General features: G+C 35.2%; 3 protein-coding genes across 3 annotated transcripts; 2 read left to right on the forward strand and 1 right to left on the reverse strand.

The window, feature by feature from the left end:
- Window positions 1-824: 824 nt before the first annotated feature.
- Window positions 825-7,083, reverse strand: LOC143459331 (tyrosine-protein kinase JAK2-like). The gene has a single exon (XM_076956428.1). The coding sequence runs from the start codon at window positions 5,681-5,683 to the stop codon at window positions 2,345-2,347; it is 3,339 nt and encodes a 1,112-aa protein (XP_076812543.1). The 5' UTR covers window positions 5,684-7,083; the 3' UTR covers window positions 825-2,344.
- Window positions 7,084-9,312: 2,229 nt separating this feature from the next.
- LOC143458619 (b(0,+)-type amino acid transporter 1-like) lies at window positions 9,313-16,058 on the forward strand. The gene is made up of 7 exons (XM_076955431.1): window positions 9,313-10,772; window positions 13,321-13,468; window positions 13,602-13,768; window positions 14,047-14,255; window positions 14,360-14,547; window positions 14,626-14,832; window positions 14,926-16,058. The coding sequence occupies exons 1-7, from the start codon at window positions 10,297-10,299 to the stop codon at window positions 15,172-15,174; spliced, it is 1,644 nt and encodes a 547-aa protein (XP_076811546.1). The 5' UTR covers window positions 9,313-10,296; the 3' UTR covers window positions 15,175-16,058.
- A 2,569-nt stretch (window positions 16,059-18,627) lies between these two features.
- On the forward strand, window positions 18,628-23,378 carry LOC143458624 (uncharacterized). Its single transcript, XM_076955438.1, has 4 exons — window positions 18,628-18,668; window positions 20,019-20,083; window positions 21,176-21,240; window positions 23,250-23,378. The coding sequence occupies exons 1-4, from the start codon at window positions 18,643-18,645 to the stop codon at window positions 23,325-23,327; spliced, it is 234 nt and encodes a 77-aa protein (XP_076811553.1). The 5' UTR covers window positions 18,628-18,642; the 3' UTR covers window positions 23,328-23,378.

Consider the following 23,378-nt stretch of genomic DNA (forward strand, 5'->3'; position numbering starts at 1 on the left):
GGTACTTTAACGGTAGGCTACTCGGTACCAGTACTTTTTGTACAGTGGACCCTTTTGCAAGTGCAATTTTTACCGATACTATGACCCCACTAAAGGTTACTCCAGGGCAAAAAATATGCCAGTTTACTCTTTGCGACTTTATTAGACATTTGTAGATTAAAAAGAACAAAAAACGCTAAAATTGGACTCAGGAACCGGAACGGTTTCGGTACCGAAAAAATACCGCGATACAGTAATACGGAACTTTAGTACGGCGGTACTGCCCACCTTGGCTATAAGATCACTGTTGTCAACACCTTTTGAAGCCCTCTGGCTTTCCTGTTCTTTAATTGTTTTTTAGCATATTATTTTGATTTTGGTAACCATTAGAAGTGCGAGCTCATTTACATGAACGTGATGGGAGTTTGATTCGTTCGGTGAACTCTGTTTGTTTGTAGAAGTGCGAGCTCATTTACATGAACGTGATGGGAGTTTGATTCATTCTGTGAACTATGTTTGTTTGTAGAAGTGCGAGCTCATTTACATGAACTTGATGGGAGTTTGATTCATTCCATGAACTCTGTTTGCTGGTAGAAGTGCGAGCTCATTTACATGAACATGATGGGAGTTTGATTCATTCCATGAACTCTGTTTGCTGGTAGAAGTGCGAGCTCATATACATGAACGTGATGGAAGTTAAAATATTTGCCATGAATATTCGTTTGGGTTCGCCATCTCCTTAGACTCCTTCATTGTCACAAATGTAGGCTATAACGTGCCTAAGGTAACTTTCTCCTAGAAAATCTTCTGCGAATGCTAAATTGGCTGTCTTCAATATGTATATGTGACATTAACTTTACAGTACTTTTATTTCAAAGTATTTGAAAAATGTTTTACAATTTACATCCCAAATGGAATTTCTTAAAAGCATTTAAATACAACAATAATCTTAAATAATTTTAGCAAAAACACTGATCAAACAAGAAACAATTCTTTACCAAGAGTTGTGACTTTAACATGATTTTTCATACATAAAGCCGAACACTGTAAATTTGTATAGTCTAGATCACTGTACAGTGGATATATCATGCAAATAAAAGTGGGATGTGTACTAAAGTATGTGAGAAAGTATATAAAGCCCACGTAATTATTTGCATGTTCACCAGCAAAAACTGTTATGATTTCATTAAAAGTACACATCATAACAAATGGAACATGACTTTAGATTACACAAATCTAGGGCAAAGAAATACGAACCACTACTGTTACATTACAAAAACTACTTTCAATTCAGCGCCGCACGCTGCTTTGCATGATCTCTTGTCACTTTACTGAAGATATCACAAAGCAATGAGATCACAAAGAGAGCATACATTTAAAGGGCAAAAACAAAAGATGGACACAATAAAAACACACACAAAAGTTTAGTAAAATTGATTACATTATGTTTTATTTACGCTGTAAACATATGAGATGCTAAAAGCACTGGTGGGTTTCAGAAAATTCAGCAACCAGTTCTATGAAACTTTGTAAATATCAGTAACTGTAATGAAACAACTGACACTCTGCAACATTTTAACAATTGGTTTGTTCACTTCAGTAACCAACTTGTGTGAACTGGTAGAATTCCACGACTGTTTTAAAGAAATAAACAGAAAGTATCTTCGAGCAGTAATGCATACGATCATGTACAAAGTAACATACTCTGCAAGTTTTTTTTTGAAAATATAAACCGGTAATTTTACAATAGATGCATGCCATCAATAGTCTTATTCACATCTTTTTCTGCCAAAATAGTTGTTTGTCTTTTGTTTGCAGCAGCAAAATTCCAAGCCCTACTTAGGGTGTTGAACTAGCAACTTAAAATACTAAGAAAGAATGTACAGCAACTAAGAATTTAAAACATAGAATAGGCGAATTGCATTAGCTCCGATAAGTACTAATTAGCAGTTACATTTGCAGGGTAAAATAAGCACAGCAACATTATAATGAATGAAATATAAAATGAAAACAAAGAAACTATTAAACAAGGCATTAGGTACTGGCATGAAAAAGGAACTTTAAATTTAACTAGCTAGCTAAGACAATGCCTAGCACTATAAGTAACACATTATTCACTACTTCGTTATGTATTTTTCTCATTATAAAAACTCACAGATAGCTTCCGAGTTAAACTTGTCAATCATATTAATTTAAAAAACAATGTCTTCCATTAAATTGCAGCAAACTGTTTGTGTAGCATATAAACAATAATGTAGAACAATGCATTTTGGTGATGATCAGTAATGTAAAAATGCAAAAAAAAACATATTTAAAAGAACTATTTAACAAAACAATGGCCTGTATTTAGACAGGTGGTCAATATTTAAACTGGTGGCCTTCCATTACCTGTATCATGTTGCCTTTTCAATACATCAAACTGTCTTTGAAGGTCTTCAAAGTTAGTTCTTCTCTCAGGCTCATATTCCCAACATTTTTCCATCTCCCTGTAAACAGCATCAGGACATTGACTGGGTTTACGAAGCCGCTCACCACGCTGTAAAAGATCATGCAATACTGACAAATTGTGATGATTGAGAGACTGCAACTCGTATGACGGCCTTTGACCATAGGAGAACATTTCCCAAAGTGTGATGCCAAATGACCAAACATCAGACTGGAAGGAATGGCGTGAATTTGGTCCATCGTTCAGCAAACATTCTGGGGCATACCACTGAGCTGGAAATGCTTGTGGATTTCCGACATAACATTCACTATTGGCTTTCAGGATTCGTGATAAACCAAAATCTGATATTTTTACATAAGGTGGGGTATCATGAGAATCTTGAGCAAGCAAAATATTTCGTAAGGCAAGATCCCTATGAACCAAACGCTTTTCTTGCAATGCCAACATCCCTTGAGCAATTTGGCTGGCAAACTTTAAAAGCAATGGGTGCAGTGTACTCAAGCGAACACGTTTATTTTTCTGTTTTGACAAAAACTGAGCTAGAGATCCAAGGGGCAAGTACTCCATTACAATACGTAAAGATGGTTCAGCAATACCCTGCAACTTAACAACGTATTTGTTGTTGATTCTGCGCATTGTCTCAATTTCATTGTTGAACTCTTGTGTTGTTTTAGGATTACTTTTTTCTTTTAATGTTTTGACAGCAACCTGTTCTGTCCTACCATTATGATATCTGTCATAGTAGTAGAGCTCCACTAATCCAAAATTTCCAGCTCCTAGTTCCTTTATTTTGACTAACATCTCATCCTGGTAACTATTAAGATCAGGTACAGTTGTACCGGATTCAATTAAGCTTTTGGACTGTGAAGGTACTTGAGCAACAAAGTCATCAGGAAGCAATTCTCCAAATTCACGCAGAATTCTCTTGAATGATGGTCTTTTGGTTGGCTCGTTACACCAGCAGTCTCTGATCAAACTGGAAATTCTTCCTTCACAAAGAGCTTCAGGTATATCCATAACATGCTGTGTCAAATATCTCTGTTTAAGTTCATCCGTAAGGCAGTATGCATCTGCACTTTGCACTTCACGAGACCATTGACATATTTCACATATTGTTGTTGCAAAACTCCATTTATCTGCATTTACAGTTGGTTTCCATTCAAGTGGGCGAGTGCTTCCTATCTTGCAAAACTCAAAAGCAAGCCAAGGTGCTGGCAACACTGGTTGAGGAATATTATTTCTTATAGTTTCAGTGCGTACACCAGGATCACTTAACTTAATGTGGGGCCACGGTGAGTTATGCCATAATAATATGTTTTTACCACGAATACTGCCGTGTGGACATTCTTTATCCTCCATGAATGTGCAAGCATGGGCGAGCTGCCAAATGACATACCAAAACCACTTTTCACATTCTTGCCTAGAAGTTTGTTTGAAGTGCTCTATGATCGATCCTAGTGGAACATATTCCAAAACCATCATGTTCTTCATCATTCCAATCTGCTGAACAATGTAGTCATTCTTGAGAAAATTTAGCATAAACATTGCCTCCTGGAACGAATCATCAACATGGGCAGACTTTTCAACATCAAAAACCTTTTTGAGAACTACTTTATGACCTTTGTTTTCTTTGTTAGCATATAACATGACTTCTGTGAATTTACCGCATCCCAAATGTTGAAGAAATGTGTAATCTTTCTGTATAAGAAATACTGTGGGTTTTGAAATCCCATTTGACTGCTCTGTGTCAACTGTATGCTTGACATGATCATCTGATGACCTGCAGATTACCAGGTTAGACTTCTCCTTGCCATTAGGGTGTATGCATCTATTTATTCTAAATGGAACTTCATGAGCATGGTCTGCAGATCTGTAGGCATCCAACAAAGAGGAAAGATTTTGATATATGTGTGATGGGCCGTCTCCGTAAATACCTAAAAGACCATTTTCTCTATTTAACTTGTAATTTCTGATCTCAATGTTTGGCCGACACAGCACTACAGTATTCATAAAATATTCATCATACGATTCAACACTTTCCCTCAAAAAGCAGTCACCAAGTTGAATGGAAGATTGTTTTCTAATAATTTCCTCTGCATGCGCACTGGTTACTGGGCCATGACAAAAGCACTCTAATCTTTGGATCAATGATGGCGAGCAAATCTCTCTGCATAGAAAATGGTCTGCATCTGTCAGCAACTGATAGTAACCATCAATACATGATGCCAAATTTTCAGCTTCAACAGAAGATGCTAAACATAAGCTGAGCAATGTTCCATTCATCTTGCTTAAATTGACCAAGAAGATATGCTCATTGTTTTCATCAGAATGCTGTCGAATGCTGAGACTTGTAATATCCTGGAAGTCACACCAACGTTCCTTTTCTCCAGATTTGTCAACTTTCATTATCCCACAATTAGGACCCACAATGATCTTTGTGCAATCCTCACAAAAACCAGATTTGGAAACAATGTTGTACATTTCAAAGCAGTCAAAACCAACCACCATCTCAAGATTACGAAGGTATTTGCTGTGAAAGTATGCTGCACTCCTCTGAGTATTTGCTGAACCTGCCATGGTCTCAGATAAGTGATGAAGGTAATGTTTAAATTTCCTGCGTACTCTAAATCGATTACAGAAATGCATTGATCTTAACTCTGTTTGGCAATATTCAGGAAGTAATTTCTTGAAACGTTTGATTTGATTCTCCATAGCATGTAAGTCACGATCTTTTTCATGAGCCAGACGTAGTATATCTACCACAGCTACTCCAAGAGCAGCTGCCATCTTATCTGTGCATGAATCACTGATTGGAAATTTTCCTTGCAAAAAGTCGGATCGTCGTTGATGAAAAAGGTAGGTTATGACTTTGTCAGTCATCACAGGCTTGCAGGAGCCATTGTATGACGAATATCGATGTGCTTGTTCAGTTAAATTATTAGCTTCACTGTGAAATGAAAAACGAACTCGAAATTCTACATTTATGTTTTGTTTATTTGATGTTCGTAAGTATTCTTCAAGGGTCAAACAAGGTTTTAACCAAAACTCTGTTGCAGTATCACGCAAGGCGAACAAAGTAAAGTAAGTTGGAGCAATGTCACATTCTTTTGCACATTTTTTACAAACTGCATCAAATGACGTTGAAGAGGGTTCTTCAAATGTTAGCGATGAAAAGTCTGACAGCAGTTGTTGTAAACTGGCATCACTTTGGTGCTCATCGTTAACACGACAATATATTTTAATTATTATTTTTATCATGACTTACTTTTACTTAAAAACTTGAAAGTTACTTAGAGAAAAAATCTGAGAATGTTGAATTTTTAAAATTTGCTGCTGTTTTTAGAATTTTATGTAATTGTATTGTAATTATTGTAATTGTTAACGAAGCAAACAGTTTTTACACATTAATATTGTGCATGCAACACTCACTTAAATAGAAAAACATAAATGCAACATATAGCATTTGTGTTTTGTTGCAGTCGATATAAGCTGAACAGGTTTTTAAGTTTCTGAACCGCATTAATTTTACCACAATATTTAAAGGTTGGTCTGAAAATTTAAACAACACTTAAATAAACTTACTTCTAGTGTTGTAACCATCTAATAATTGAATCTGTAAGCTAAATAAATTCAAGAGACTATCAAGCTTACTTAATAAAAGTTCCATTCAACTTCTAACTTAACTGCTAAAAATCTTTAGTGTAGCTACCGTATTTTCTTGATTAAAAGCTGCCCTTAAATAGAAGCCACACAAAATGAGTGAAAATAAAAAAACAGTCGCCACCCTTGGTTAAAAGCAGCAATGAAGAATGCGATAATATTACTTTACTGAAAGTCACTTACACGCATGAACTTCTCCGATAGGTCCAATCTTCTGTTGATCTGATTAAAAAGTGGACTGATTGAAACCGCACAAAATGATCAATTGAAAATACAAAATTTTCAATTCGACTTCAATTTGAAAAAATACAGTCTTTCCAGCTCGTGGCTCATATTTTTTGTTTGGCGTACCCAAGATCTTCATGGAAACAGCCATGCTGGATACTCTGCAGTCTGGCTACTCAGGTGACAACTTGGAAAGGGTTTATTTATGGACATCCATGCCATGATGTTATAGTAATCATTTCAATGCAACGCACACCAGCATAACCTCAGAAACGTCTTTTAAAGTTAAAAACATTGACTTGATTCGAGTCACAGCTAAATTAACTTGAATCAAATTGATTTGATTCTCAAGAGTAAGAAAATGGCCTAATGACTTGGTTACACAAACCTGTTGACACATCGTTTACCCCAACATAATTTAGCGGTTACGGCAATTAATAGGCTTACTTATGGCATAGCCTGGAGCTGCACATATAACATTTTTTTTAAATAACCTAAGCCTAGCTATATGACGTCAATTCTTGAACCATTTTGTTTGCTAAGCCAATTAAGGCTTATCCTAGAGCCCTAGACCTATCGATACATAGCCTAGGCAATCTCAAGTTGCTGTCTTGCCCTTTCATATCTGAAACAGCTGGATATAGCCTATTAAAAAAGTACAAAACCACCTCAAATGGCCGAGTTTGACATCATCATGGGGCTCATCGTTCTAAGACGTCAACAAAAAACTGACCTCCCTACGGGATTGTCGGGGACGCGGAAAATGACGGCAAACATTGTCTCCTTTAAAAATTGTAAAGTATATGTGGGCCTATTAATTGTATTATGAATATAAATAAATAAAATGTAAAATATATCTACTATTTTAGACTACGAAGGATTAATTACCGATACTGCTTTTGATCACTAGTCAGTGAAACAATTATTATATTACCAAACATTACAGGTAGGCCTACTAAGTTTAATAGACTTGTGGCGGTCAGTGCCACAGAAATATCCCAGACCTAAATTTATTTGTTTTCAAAAGACGAAATTAGACTTGTACTTTAAATTTTTACTTCTGTGTGGTCTTCCGTGTTCTTAATTAACTTCGTTTTTGTCAGGTAGTTTCATATGTGCACTTGTTACAGAGAAGGTCGTTTTATATTTTTTGATTTGCCGAACGTTGAAGTTACACTTTTACTTAGTTCCGTGTGCTCTCTGGGAAGGACAGCCAGCCTTCTCGAAGAGTCATGGGGAGTCAGAAGTTTCAATTAATATACATTCAGTTCACGTTATACGCTACAGACTTAACTTAAATATGATAGGCTTGTGAGGGTTACGTCACGAGTCATGGGTTGTTTTCTAAATGCTGAAATTTTATTTTGGGATTTTACAATTGAGTTGTTGACCAAACTTAAATTCTCCTTAATGACATTCAGATAAATTACCTCGCTTGAACTGGTGTGCCATATAAATACTGTTGCTATGTTTGCAATCTTTCCTTTTACCCTTTACCGTTTTACGTTATCGATTTCACTGGTTACTACTGCGCAATGTAGGCCTAACATTCAGTAAGCTTTGCCCGAAGGTGAAAGCCTTTGTGTCTAATAATAAATAAAATGGGAACTTTATCATTTAGTAATATGCATAGACAGAATTTAAGAAACTAACAGCATTGTCACGCCGTTCGAGAAGTGAGAACTCATATCAGTGAGTCAGAAGAAAAACAAGATATTAACTCAACCATTCTCGCTTTTATTTGTCATAGGCTTACGCAACTTTTAGCCTGCAACTTCAGTTTAAAACTCAATTTTAATAACCGGTTGTCATTGCTTTTGTTTTAGCGTTACTTTTACTTCCGGTAAATTAATAATTTGAGCTAAACGATTGTGGTGGCAAGCGCCACACTTGGATATTTTCTTTTAAGTTCTCGTTTACCTCCTTTATTTACATTCCTTCGTTGATCTCTTTTCTTTGAATATACTTGTTTTCAACGTTGTTCAGTACCTTAATTTGCATTACGTTTATCAGTTTGCAAATAAAGTTTTATCAGTTTAATTCGTTGGCCAATATGCTTCTGTGAAAAAATTATTTAGTTTTGCTTTCCGAGAAGAGCATGCAACTTTATTATGAGTCAGATGAAGCCTCATCGTGCACTGACATCCTGCTTGTCCACACTGGTGACCCCGACAAAGCTCGGGAACTATCGAACGTGCGATTACGGCTAGTACTGTAGTTTATCTGGCGGGCGAAGTAGTGTGGCAAAAAAGTTACTATCGTCAGCACGACTACCAAATCCAAATCATAAAAAGCATAATTTAAACACATTAATATAAAAACAAAAGTTAAGGTGATATAGTTTGGCCAAACCTAAGCGTTGTGACACCGTTAAGATGGAAAAAACCTGTGTGTCTGGGTGGAAAAAGAAACAAAAAACATTAAAATGAACTGCTACCAAGGGACCGGAGTCCCCTTCAGGTGGCCAGTGGAGAGCACATCACGGTAAGAATCTTTTACACAGGTTGGTTGTAAAGGGAGTAGAAGTTCATTACGTCATGAAAATTGAACAGCAAAGAAGCGTTATACATTACCAACAGCAGCCTGTCAATTACTGAACAGTAAAGAATAACAAGATGCTATTTGAAAACAACATACTGGTATACAACAACTCATTTTTCTGATTACGACCCACCTCTCTAAATGACTTATCCACAACCACGTGACGCCACCAATTACTGGGTGCTACTCAAAACCAGCAGGCTGCAGAAGGTGAGGGCACGAGAAAATTTTAGCATGCGCTCGGTTAAAATTTTCAATACTACGCCAATGCCGATGGACATAAACCAACCAGAATCCTTCTTCAAACTGCTAGGTCTATACAGTGTCATCATGAAAGCAGAACAGTGAAAACAATATAGCCTATACAGGGAAGTAGAGGAGGGCAACATCGGCTCTCCGTTGTTAACTGATAACATTGCGATCAAGGTAATTGTAACCAAGTCATTTTTTCTGACTTGAGTAGAGTCAGTTTAAGCTGTGACTCGAGTCAAGTAGAGTTGGTTTAAACTGTGACTCGAGTCAAGTTAATGCCTTTAAATTAGAAGCTATTCAGAGATCACATTACTGTATGCGTTACATTAAACTGATTAGCATAATGTTATAGCTGTCTACAAATTAGTCTGGTTGATACTTATTACAGAAAGTTTTATTTGCTTAGAAATACGTTCAATTTTGTTACATGTAAAGTATAGCATAGTCAATATACATACCAGGGTCAATATTGACTATGCCTAAAGTTGTCTTCCCCTCCCTCATATTGTCATAACGGGACTCGAATCATTTTGGAATTTAACTCAAATCAAGTCATTTAGGACCTTTTTCTCGAGTCACCAAAAACGTGACTCGAGTTATTAAAATACAACACTAATTGCAATACCATGTGGCAAAGTATCACGCCTTCAAATTAAAGCAAACTTACTTACCTTGTTGAGCACTTGGTAGGCTATAGGTAGGCCTCGTGCTTAGTTTGTATATAATTGCACAACCATATGAAATCACAATTTGAGTAGCTGGGGTCTAGTATACAAAGGTATCCTGTGGTTGTGCACTTGCATATATACTAAACCCAATAGACGTCTGCGAAAGCAAGAGAGTTTCTTCTCAACTTTAGCGATATATCAAGATTGTTTCCATCGGTCAAGTGTGTGCATCGGAAACTGCAGTCGGCTCGGTTGTATTTAGGTTCTTTGTTTGTGGCTGCGCATGTTATTGTCCTCGGTCAAAAAGAGCAACGACCAAATACCCCATAAAAGAGCGCTTTATTTTGAGCGCACTTGTGCCTAGCTCTGCCAAGTACTTAGTTTAAGTGGTTATAGTTTTTCGTTACTACTTAGTATTAAGTGAACGTAATACTTAGTCTAAAAAACTGCTGTATGATTGAACATTGTTGTCTGTTAAGTAAATGCTTGGCAAATTTACTGTCTTTATAGCCTAGGTACAAAAGGATGCCGAATACAAAGTATAGTAAGCTTGAATACATGTCAGATGAAAATAAGTCTTCCTTGAAATATGGTTATGATGATGCCAACGAAAATGTGCAAACAATACCATTGTTGCAGACATCTGAAGATGAAAATTCTCAAAGCAACTTCAAACTCCAAAAGACAGTGGGATTTACAGCGGGTCTTAGCATTGTGGTTGGAACTATGATTGGTTCTGGTATATTTATTGTTCCAACTGGTGTGCTCAAAGAATGTCATGGCGATGTGTCACTAAGCATGCTTATATGGACAATTGGTGGCTTGATTGCCATTATAGTTGCATTATGTTACTGTGAACTGTCAACAACAATTCCTCAATCTGGAGGTACGGCAACCTTCCTGAAAAAGATATATGGAGACGGGTTGTGTTTTGTTTTCCTCTGGCTTTTCATGCTCACTGCCACACCCCAAGCAACTGCAGTGCAAATAATCGCATTGGGGTAAATAATAATACAGAAAACAAAATTGTGTTTTTACATTTCAGTATACATGCCAGTAATTTGTTGTAGGCCTAATTTAAGTGTGTAAGGAATTTTGGATAGAATAAGCAAGTGTGAAAGAGGAAAAATAACGAGTTTTTTTAAAAGAAAGCAATTTTGAAGTTTTTTGGTTGTGGCTAATTTCTGCAAAACTTTTCTTTGTTGTTGGACTTACCAAAGGTACATATATATGATATATATTTCCTAGCCTATACTAGGTATGATCAGGCTGCACAATATAATCCAGTAAAAAAGAATTTTAGAGCTTTTTTTGCATCAAACTTGGATAGAAGTCCAGCAATACTTCTTAACGTGATACACTTCTGGGGATGGGGCAAAAAGAAAGAACTCAGACGTATCGAACCCAGTTAATTATATCTATTACTCGTCAGAGTACTGGGTTATGATGTCACTTATTCATACGACAAATATAGTGGAGGTGCATTTTGTCAATTAATGTAACAGTGATGACAGCATTGTATAATGCTGGAAAACAGAACCTAGCAATACAGTTCATTTTACTATACATATACTCTTCAAACTGGCTTCTGGAGAAAGTTGGGTGCCCAGCTTCAACAACTTCAAACATGTGCGCAAAGTAAAAAGTTGAATACCAGAATACAGCAATTGTAAAATTATACTTATTGTAAGTGTATTGGTTTTAAAACATTATATATATAAATGCAATGTGGTCATGTCTAGTACTTGTTCTTTACATATCTCGTAATAATTTATTGACTGATTTCTTCTACTAAAATTATTATCAGTTAATTTCTAATTTTTTTGGAACACTTGGTATATACTTGTAATGATTACACCAACAATACTCACAATACCTGAACCATGAAATAAACAATGAAATATTTATTCTAATAAACTTTTTACTTTTTATTCTTACCCTTCAAATTTAAACTGGCTATGAGTATAGATATGTTAAATATTATACCACTTTCCATTATTTCAAGTATTAACTAGTTCTCAACCTAATTGAGGATTGAACTTGGTTTCGACTCACCCCATTTCTATACATGACTATGATGAAGGGAGGGATTAAATAATAACTGGGAATTAAATTTCAATGTACAACCAGGTATTTTTTCAATTTATCCTAATGAATTGGCGTATTATACACCTCCGTTTGAGGACCTACCCATTAATCGTGGTTAACAAAATATAGTTTAATAACTTACACAGCAATTTTGCAGCAGGAATTGATGTGAATTAATTTTTTTTCTACCAAAAAATAGGCGATGTAACAATAGCTGGCTGTGTGACAATGTTTTGGAATTGGATGACCCTAATGTTACATGCATAAAGACAAAGTACTGTAACTACGTCAAATTATCATAGTGTTGTGAAAACCAAAACAAATATAGTATATACAGACAGTGCAATTCAGTAGCAGAATGGTTAAAGCACTGGGCTTGCGATAATATGGCTAACTTAGGATACCCAGTGGTGCTACTGTTGTAATGCTTATGGGCCTGGTATTAATGACGATTCCTCCTGTTCAGGTGTCCTTGTCAACAGTTCTAAATTCGAGCAAAACGATGTAAAAGTGAAAAATGTGTATGTCAACCGTAACTTGCATGAAGACTAGCTTGGTAACCTGGGCTCGAGAAGAAAGAAATCATTACTGAGTTAAAGTTGTGCACAGACGCCTTAGTCCAAAGATAAAGATTATTATCATACCATTCATTTTGTCACTCGCTTATCATTGTAAATAGGATACCTCGTGCTTGCCAACGAAAGCTGAAAAAATTTATCCGGTTAATACCATCTTAGCGACTAAAAAGTTTATTAGAGGTTAGCCGAAAATGTATATGTAGTAACTAGGAAACCATGAAATCTTTGTTATAATTTATCAATACAAGGAAATTTGTTGTATTGGTTATTTAATTATAAATTTAATGCTTGAATATTCTTTGACGATAAACTTTGGAGTCTATATTGACAGACTTTGCTTAACCTATGTACTGAACGAATTTTATACTATTTTTTGTGTAATACAATATACAATTGAAATATGTTTTGATTTCAGTTATAATTTTTACTTGATAAATAATGGTAAAAAATGCTAATGATGAAAAAAAGTTGGTAAAATTCTCAGCCCGTGCTAGTGTACAGTAGACAGTAGTAGACTTGAACTTAGGCAAACTCTTGCTGGGCAATGAATGATAACATGCATGGCAACTTTAGAAGTGGCATTCTCCTTACAGCTATACTCTCTATTTGGCCACATGTTTTGTCCACTATAAAATGAGCTGTTGGTTGGTGATAAATTTCATTAAAAAAATTCTGACTTGCCTGGATGTACTGAACTCATTGTAATAAAAGTCAGATCTGTCTGAACAATGCTTTTACATAGCTGGTCTCCGATGACATATGTATATATCATAGATATGTCCATTATAAGTGTTACACATTTTTATTTCTATCTAGAAGTATACTTTATTTTTGAATTTACTTCTGCCATTTTTTATAGTTCTGGTGTTTCATTTTAATATAGGGATTATATATCTGGTGCAATTGAAGTTGGTTTGGGGTTATGTGAAGAAGCAAAGTCCCCATACCTTTCAAAGCTCATAGGCTGTCTCATCACATTATTAGTTTTAACCTGCAATATAACAAACATCAAGTTGGCAGTGAAGATACAGGTGTGTACAAATATTTAATATTTGAAAACAGTGGTGTAGTAATGGTGGTAATACATTTTGCTACAATACCTTTAATTAGTGTACCTAGTTTTTCCACCATTATTCAATGATTACTGATCAGTTATTATTTTAGGTTTGGTGTGCTATTGGAAAGGTTGTTGCATTGATTATTATTGCTGTTGCTGGAATTGTTAAAATTACAATTGACGATTCCATTCTTGTACAAAATTTTGAATATGGTTTACTGCATGGACCAGCAACCATCCTAAATGTGTCTGGACTCCCAATGGTGAAGGCTGCGTAAGTGTAATGTATATAAAGATGGTAATAATTTTGGACGTTTTGTTGGTTTTGAGCCCACTGTGAGCTTCACGTCGGCGGGTTAGATAAGCTAACCACATCTACTATTCAAGCAATCAAAATCAATTGAAGTGCAGTCACAAATTGTTGACAATATGGCACAACATGCAAAATTGAATGACAATGGTGGAAAAGAAACTGTGTGTGAAATCTTTCCTAAAATGCCAGCCTACAGAAAATGGGGTAACTAATATCAGATAATTATCTTGAAAACCTAGGTTATCGGAATCATTGCGTTCTACTCCTGGAATTTCGGGTGTTAGCCTTGCTGTTTTTCAAGCTCTTTGGGCATATGATGGGTTTGATAGCATCACTTGCATCACAGACGAAGTTAAAAATCCAAGACGGACACTTCCATTGATCATTATCACATCGGTCATTGCAGTCATGTCATTGTATCTGATTGTGAACCTGGCCTATTTTGGAGGTTGGTACTAACTTGGAGTTAAATGAGGTGCTTTTTCAACGAACAGTAATTGAAACATGTCTAGTTTATGTCATATTTTTGATACAAATAAATTTTTTATGCAGTGTTGACAAAAAAAGAAATGATTACCTCTAATGCTGTTGCCGTGCATTTTGCTGCAAAGGTTCACCCCTGGCTTAGTTATGTTGTAACAGCTGGTGTTTGTCTCTCTTTAATTGGTTCCATCAATGTTACGTTTCTAACTGCTGGTAGAATGCCATTTGTTGCTGGAAGGATGGGCTTAATGCCTGAGGTGAGATAACATGTCCTTGCGCTGCCACTGTCGATGTTTGGTAACATCTCTAGGAACACACTTGATTGTGTTTTTCAGATCTTGTCCATGGTACATGTCAAGTATATATCACCAGTTCCAGCTCTCTTATTTTTAACCAGTTTGGCAACCATTATGTTGTTTCCAAGCAGTATCGACATGCTGCTAAAAGCCAATGTGTTCACCTTGTGGGCTTTTCGTGGTGCTTGTTGTGCAGGAATTTTTATTTTAGATAAAAAGTTTAAACATTTAAAGAGACCATACAAGGTGAGACCAATAAACCACAAAATATATTGTAATGTACAGTACATATGAAAATGAAATCTGTTTTATTTATTATGCTATGCTCATGTTTTTCAGGTTTATCGCACTACAGCCTTCTTGGCAACTTTAGTTACTGGTTACATGGTACTTGTTCCCCTGGCTTTTAGGCCTCAGATACTCTATGTACTTGCACTTGTTTTAGCTTTGGTCTTTTCTGTAATTTATTGGTTTTTGAAACGAGAATATTTTGTAATTAGTGGTGTTGGGAAAGTTTCAGTTATTATTCAGAAACTGCTATTAGTGGCACCACCTGATGATAATGAAACTTGTAACAAGTTTGATTAAAATGCTTCAACTAATTGGTACATTTTTTTGCAACCTTGTGCAATCCTGTTGTCTATAAAGCTATCTTTGTGCATTAGCATTGTGAGCTGAATGTATTGTAGCTGGTATCCTCTATGTAGGAGTTATTTGTGTGCACTTTAAATCTTATAGAACAACTGTTTTTCTGCCTATCTACTGCACTACGCCGGTACGAGCTACCAATAATACTTTTTATGCTTACCATTCCTTGAACAGAAACTTGTTTTGTACAAATTATGTTACCTGAAGAATAATACTGATTTGTACTTCTAAAACATGTGTGTAGTGCAATTTTTGTGCAATATTGTATTTACTATGCATCTTGATAGAATGGTTTAAATTTTTTTAACACGATTTGATTTTTGTTTGCAGTATTTTGTTCAACCACTTGCTAAAAGTTGCCATTTACCACTTCGTTACCAGTTAATAGGCCTATCAAAGAAACTTTAATTTAAAAATAAATTTTTGTCAGAACAAGCTGATTAGGTTACCTATCTATAGTCTTATTTCATCCTAGATGAAACTGTCATACCTGTAATTGTGACATTTGTCATTACCTAGGTGTGGTAGTTCAGTGTGAATATTGAATGTATTACATTGCTTGAAGAATGTGCTGTTCGTTACACTGTATATAGTATATGCGTATGGGATTGAGCTTTTCCTTATACAGAGTTTAACTGTGCAATTCCCATTTTGGCCAAATATGTTTTTAACTGATATGGAAGTTGGAGCTTGTTGCTGGAAGTTGAAGATTAAGTTACCGATTAGATTACTTTGATTTATCAGAAGCTAGTGAAATTGAAGACAGGTTGGATTAACCATGAAAACACGATTTGAAAATAATAAACTCATGTTTCGCAATCTAATTGCAACCCGTCTTTCTTGTAGATCTTCTTTGATGAAGTCTTGGGTGATGATAACAGTGGCTATAAACGCAACACAGTGTTGTCCAACTGCTATGCCCTTTCAGATCTGGTACCCTGAGTTAGTCTACCAGGTTGTTGTGCAGTATCAAAATCCAATCTGACATTGATAATTGAAGTGGCTGAAGCCAGACAGCTAAATTTATCGAGAATGTCGAATATAGACGTAACATAATAAACGTGACTAAATATTTAACAACTGAACATGCCTTTATTGAAAAACTAATCAATTTTGTTACCATATTTATTAATATTGTAGTGGGTGTTTTTGCATAGGTACTAAAGTGATGGTGAACCCCACTTTCGCTCGAATTAAATATCCAAATGGAAGGGAGAGTACGGTATCAACTTCCAACCTTGCCCTTTCCCGCAAGTAACCCCAGCTGACCATCAAATTCAGAGAGCCAAAACTTTGGACGTCACTTATCCGTTATGTCAATTGTCAACTAGGAATAAGCTTGTCTACAGGCATTAGTGACAATACTAGTGAGTAGTGACAACACACAGAGGGACTGACATTCAAAGGGATGAACACCAGCAAGCGCTTTCAGGTAGAGGCTGATTCACAAACCCCGAGTATTAGGCGCTCAACGAGAGAGAGAAGTCCTCCAAAAAGATATGGCGACTGGACTTTGTAGTTTTCTATTTTGAAGTTACGGGACAGCATTATAACGTCTAACTTTAGTTTTATGTCATTGCGACCGATTATTTTGTTTCGGTATTAATGAGCCTTGTAATTATTGTATAGGTATATAGGCTTCTGTATAAGTTAGCCTATAGGCTAGTCAGTGTATTTATTTGTGAATGAATTCGTGGCGAAGGATGGATATAATCGTTGAAAAAAATCCTCTAGATAAGCTCCTAAAGGCGAAATAGGATGCTTACTGAGAAGCGCCTTGGAAGACACTTAACGGGCTTGACTATGGCCGCAGGAGAGGGAGAGATAGCCCCGTCATGAGATAATCTAACTCTAGTAAAAGTTCAATGCTCTTCTCGGCTAACACTGCATGCCCGCCCATACCGACGTTGTCAACAAAATGAGAAACGTTGATTAACTTATACTGAAGCGAACTGAATGAAACTCTGTACAAAACGCACGCGTTTATAACCGTTTAAGCCGCGGTCTAAACCCCAAATTCACGGGAACATTGGAGTACGTGATTTTAAAATGTTACATTCATTGTCATGCTTTTTGTGCACCTGAGGGCCCTTATATAGTACCCTCACCATGACCACAGAAACAGGAGTCGGAACCTTGGGATGTTGTTTCTTTTGGTGGGGCTTTGTTTTAACCATCCATATGCACATAAGCGACTCCTCGCAAGCATGTCCTCTTGGTTACCCTTGTTTGTATCGAACTAATTATTGATATTCTTTGATTTTGTTTTTGATTATGTGTGTTTTTTGTTTTATTTTATAATTTTCTGTTAACCGTAAACATTTATTGGGTTTGGTGGCCGTGTTAAGCTTCCATCATTTAGCAACACTGTATAATATAGGCCTATATACAGGGTTGCCATACCGTCCTTATTTCTAAGATTTGTCCTTATTTTGAAGGTCCTTGTCTTAGAAAATGTTTTTTTCCTTTTTTCTATGAAATGTCCTTATTTTCACTTGCGTCCTTATTTTCGTCTTATTTTTAGGGCAGAGGTTCGTATTTTGGGCATTTTGACACCTTTAGTATACCATTTTGTACCAAAGAGATACAAAATTTAAAAACATGCAGATAGTGTCTCGTTTTTGTTTTTGTTTTTTTGTTAGGAACATTGGTTGCTTTCTCCTGTTGTGCATTTTTTAAGGTGATATTCGTCTTTCGTTTCCTAGTCGTGCTTATTTTTGAGTTGAGACCGATGGCAACCCTGCCTATATAGTTAACACTATTCACGTATTAAGTTTCCGGGCTTTGCCGCTTTTTTCCGTTCGTTGATTGTTTGTGAGCGTATATCTTTTTATGTTTTCCTATGGCAAGGGAAGTACCAATCTATTCGTTCTCCACAGTCAATTGCAACACATAAATTAAATAAATAAAATCAATAATATTGTCACTTACCTAAACAATGGCCAAAAAACACTTTTTAAATCTTTAATCGTTGTGAAGTTGAGATCGTCTACTCAAATTCGCGTGCAAGGATTCTTTTCAGGTTGTAAGAAAACATTTAGGTTAGTATATTAGTCTAGAGTTGAAATAAAATAAATTTGCGTATATATATATGAATATATATACAGATATGTTTCTTCATAGTAATAATCACTGGTGTTTGACCTTGAAAATTTGATCTTATGGATCTAAAATAGAAAATTTATATCACTCTTTAACCAAAAATCTTGGGCTGAGCCAGTGGGCAATCAATCATTTTATTTTTCGTCAAAAGGAGAGTGGTGAAAAAGCCGAAAAGGCTTAAAACGTGATCAAAAATAATTAAGGTAATAATTACAAGTAACAACTAACATGGCCACTAAACCCATAAATTAATTAAACGACTAGCAAGTGGTGTGTTTAAGCAACAGATGGTTGGAAGTTACATCAATGCTGTACATCGCAACATATTCAAAGTTAGAAACAAATTACTTATTGCAGTATTGTGCTATATGTGTCTTATTAGCCGGACTGTAGATGCAAGTTACAAAGCAGTATATATTAGTATTTTTACAAAATCGGGGAATTCCTAAACTTTGCCGAATTGCTACCAGAACTTGTCGGCTCCGTTTGACCGCTGGCCTCGCAATAAATTTAGTTCATGTTCCGTGTTTAATACCCAGTAGCTCTATACCATTGTAATGCTCCTGTTTAGTGTACCAGGTGGAAAGTCCTAAATTCGGGCAATATATACTATAAAGGGTTAAAACGAAATTAAAATTAGGACTTGTATGTGATCTTGCATGTTAAAGGTAAAAGTGGCACTTTAGAATGGATTTACAAGCAACAAAACTTAATTCATTTTTGCATTATAAATCAACCAGACTGCAGAGTATGGCAAGTGCACACCTGAAATTTTTTTCGTAAACAGCATTGCACACCAGGGTAAACCGGTGTCACCAAAAAAAAGAGACACTAACGTTAGCTTCAATTTGTACTGTAAAATTAGTGTTTAAAAGCCATGTCTCTAAACAACAAATACAAAAAAACTGATTTTTTCCCCCGATTGCTATCTTATTGGGCCAGACCTTGCCTGCACAAACTACAGCTGACTTGAACTACAACCTATGTTGAGCTTTTACCACTTTGTTGTTAAGATACTACTTCTGAATGAAAGTTAGCAAAATCCAAAAAAGTATTTGCAATTTTTTTCTATAACTTTTATTGAAAGATAACTTCTACGTTACAAGATAATTTCAAAATGCGTTTTTTGCTAAGCTATAATATGCCAAAATCTGTTACCTCAGTCATCATTATTCTTAATGGTTTTATCGTAATTAGAGTTATTTTGTTGAAAGGGCTTGTTCCACGTTGCTCATTGCATAATATATCTTTGTCATATCAATGCTTTTTGTAAAATCTTGAGTGTAAGTTACATTAGTTTTTGCATACAAAAATGGTACAAAATTGATTCCTTTCATACTGAAATGTGACCATCAAATTATCTGTTTGCTGAGACGTGTTACAATAAGTAAATCTGTATTCAATGAAATCTGATTATGTTGTATTGATTGTCCGTTGTACCCGTCATGATACTGATGATTCGGTTTTGTGTGGTTAATTTGTTTGAAATGTGGCTTAAGATGCAACTAATGTGTATGAACGAAATCACCTGTATTTTGTGAAATTTGCACTAATGTTAGACTATGATTTGTACGCAAGTTCCACCCAGAATTTGATACCTAACGTTTTTTCTAGAGGATGTTGTTTATTCTCAAAATTTTATAGTAACTATATATATTTCAATAATAATTTGTGTTTTTTAGTGTCGGATCTCTCATTAGTCTTGAAGTCATGGCAAAGTCTAAGAATCACACTAATCACAACCAAAGTTAGTATCTTTTGGTAATTAAAACTGTCTTCTAAAAGTACAATTGTATAGGACGGGTGTCCAACCTTCTGACACTGTGGGAGCAAACTTCATTTGACATCAACTGTTTTATTACTAACTAACCTAACTAAAACAATTCGGTTTTCATGCAAATTAAAGAAATTGTAGAGTTAAACAGTTTACTGGCACAGTAACTTTTCAAATTGATTTTGTGAGGAATTGGAAACTATTTCAATTTCCCAAACACTCTATCCAGCTTCACTTAAATTGAAGTACTGGCAACCTAGGATCCATTCCTCAAGTGTTCATTTGTTAGAACTTACTGTTATAGATATTTTACGGAATTACCAGATATTTATGAGTTATTTTGAGTTAACCCAGAGTTATTAACAACTGCTGGTGATTAAATTTTTGCCCACAAATAAGATTTACAACTTTGGTGCCTAGACCAATTACAGATTTCAAGGATTTCGTGCACAATTCTGTTATTGAATGATGTTATGGAAAATTAGAATTAAATCACTCTCTTGTAACTCAGAGTTTAAGATACACACATCCAATACAAGTTTCAGATATGGATTAAATAATTAATTGCAGTTTTTTTATTAGGTAGGAAAGTCTTTACCATACTTTTCAAAGCATTTCAGCAAAGATATCAGCACCAGTTGTAGACACAAAAATTTCTCTTATTTATTCAGCTCTTTGTTCACTTTTTTACATTTTTCAGTCAACTGTGTTGCATTTTGTGTGTGTCATCAACAAGTTCGCGATGCTACACCATTGTTCTTAGAGCTTTACATATTTTTCTAAACTCTGTCACTATTTTGGGCACTTTTCTTTTGTGATATCAAACATCTGTCACAATTGTTTATGTACCTTGGTGAAAATAAAAATTTGGAATTAAATTCATATAAATGTCATCGGGGCTGTGGCACTGAAATTTTGTTGCAGTTTTCAAATAGTCATCACTTTAAAGCAGGCTGAAGGTTGCACTCCTCTGGTGTAGGATATAAATGTTACAATGTCAAGTTTATTTAAATAATTTGATATAAATACCGTGCATGCAATGTTTAATCCACCTTCCACTTTCAGATAGAAAATACCACAGAAATGGTATCAAAAAGCCAAGAACCAATCGATATCCGTCTCTGAAGGGAGTAAGTCAAATTTGTTTCTTTCATTTATGACAATATTAAATAGTATAACCTTTGAGTCATAGTAGGCAGCATTGGACATTGGGCCATATAATTCTGCAACTACGTACTGTTCCAGGAACTGAATTTTTGTATAAGTACACTTACAAGGATGCAACAAACGTGCAAACCTTTTAGTCACAAACCACATTAACCAACAACGGCTTTAGAAAAAAGTGCATTTCGCTGTTTTGTCCCACTCATGCCGAATTTTAGTCGATGGTCATGTCTGTTTTATTAAAGTTTTAAATGTACATATATTTTTTTTGCTGTAAGAAAAAGGGAACGTTTTTTACGTACGTTTAATTTAAGGTATAATGTCATGCTATCATTATCAGTTGAAATTTGGTCAACATGTGTATCAGTTATTATTTTTACGACTGTGTCACAGTATATTTGCTGCTGTGGCGCTGACATCATTCCATTTTGCGCCTAGCCTAGTTGCTTTGGCAAAAACTACACGTAGAGCATACAATGCTAAGTGAATACCTGTAAGCAGAATTAACCAAACAAATTATTTTTATAAAAACAGTAAGTTTATGGTTTATGGTTGGCAAAAATCAAAAACTTCACTGTTTTTGAAAGCGAATTATTAAATTATGATAGCCAGTGATGAGATTATTGTTTAGTACAGAGGTTTCGAAATATCATGTTTCTTTTGAGAATGGAAATCAAAACGTGTTTTACAAGATTTATGTTTAGGTACTCAAAACAATTTTTTGTTTCCATAAAAGCGGAGATATGCAGACCGACTTAGTGTGTTAAGGTCTCAGTCAAATACAGGAAAGCATTTTTCAGCAAACCAACACATTTTTAGTTATCCCATGTTTAAATTGGTTGGATGCTCAGATAAAAATTGCACAATGAATAAAATGCAGCTGTCTTCTCAGGCTTTTACTTGCAACGAATCAATATTGACCTCAGTATTTTTATGTTAGCGTAGAAACAAGCCCAGCAAAAGACTTTATCAGCAAACACACTAACAGTCAAGTTTAGTTTATGTGATACACAGCCATAAATAGCATGAATTGCCTTCTGCAATAAAATTGTTGGTGTAGAGAAGGTTATTGTTGACAAATAAAAATTATAATATTTTGAAACAGCTTAGTAACATTTTTAAATCAACATACAATGACATAAAGAAGATTGGATTGATTGATTGTTTGCTCACAACAGGCAATAATTTCTTCAGTCTTCACATTCAATTTTGGTTTCTAATTAAGATTGTAAATATATGTTAAAGCGGACTTACAATTTGTCTACCTTCATATGCTTGATGTAAAAATTGAAATTTTTTCATCTGTGATTGGGAAGCGGCTGGATTTATTTTTATTTGTTTATTAAGCATATTTTACCCTAAAAAGCATGGAAAGAAATGCATAAATATACCTTCACAAAAATATTTTACAACCTAAGAACATAGTGCAAAAACTTGTTAATTTTGAGAACTTGGGTAAGTTTCAGCCTTGGTAAGGCATAAAAAAATGTGTAATTAGACTTCTTGTAACTTAGTTTGGGTTACTTTGTTGTTCGGATAAAGATGGCAACCCTACTGGAATTGTCTCATCACAATGGCCAGATCAGCTTGCTATAGAATTTTGGGGATGAAGTCTAAATAGAAAAATTAGTTAACAAAAAGTACTTTTCACCCCATATTTGATTTTCCACTTGTAAAATGAGTCAAATTTGCCATCACGTTGACATATTCACAGTGTGTCCAAATGCAGTTTTTCCTTAAGCACTCTGATTCTTGGTTGTTTTTCATTGTGTTACAGTATAACTTTTGAAGGTTGAAATGCAAAATATGTTTAGGGACTAAGTGTTCCAAAAAGAGTGCGCAATTCATTTTCTGCCTGATTAGATGTGTTCTTATGTGATTCTAAGACTATAGTGTTTTGATTACACACTAACTTATGTTGTTTTCCACATAATTTAAACATTACCAGATGTAGACGAGTGTTTTACATTTTTAGGTGGACCCCAAATTTTTGCGAAACATGAGATTTGCAAAGAAACACAACAAGCGACACCCCAAGCCAAACGCAGAATAAACGTAGACTGCCGTTTAGCAGCATGACGAAAAATAAAAATATTCTGCTTGA

The sequence above is a fragment of the Clavelina lepadiformis genome, chromosome 5, assembly GCF_947623445.1.
Source record: "Clavelina lepadiformis chromosome 5, kaClaLepa1.1, whole genome shotgun sequence".
NCBI lineage: Eukaryota > Metazoa > Chordata > Ascidiacea > Aplousobranchia > Clavelinidae > Clavelina > Clavelina lepadiformis.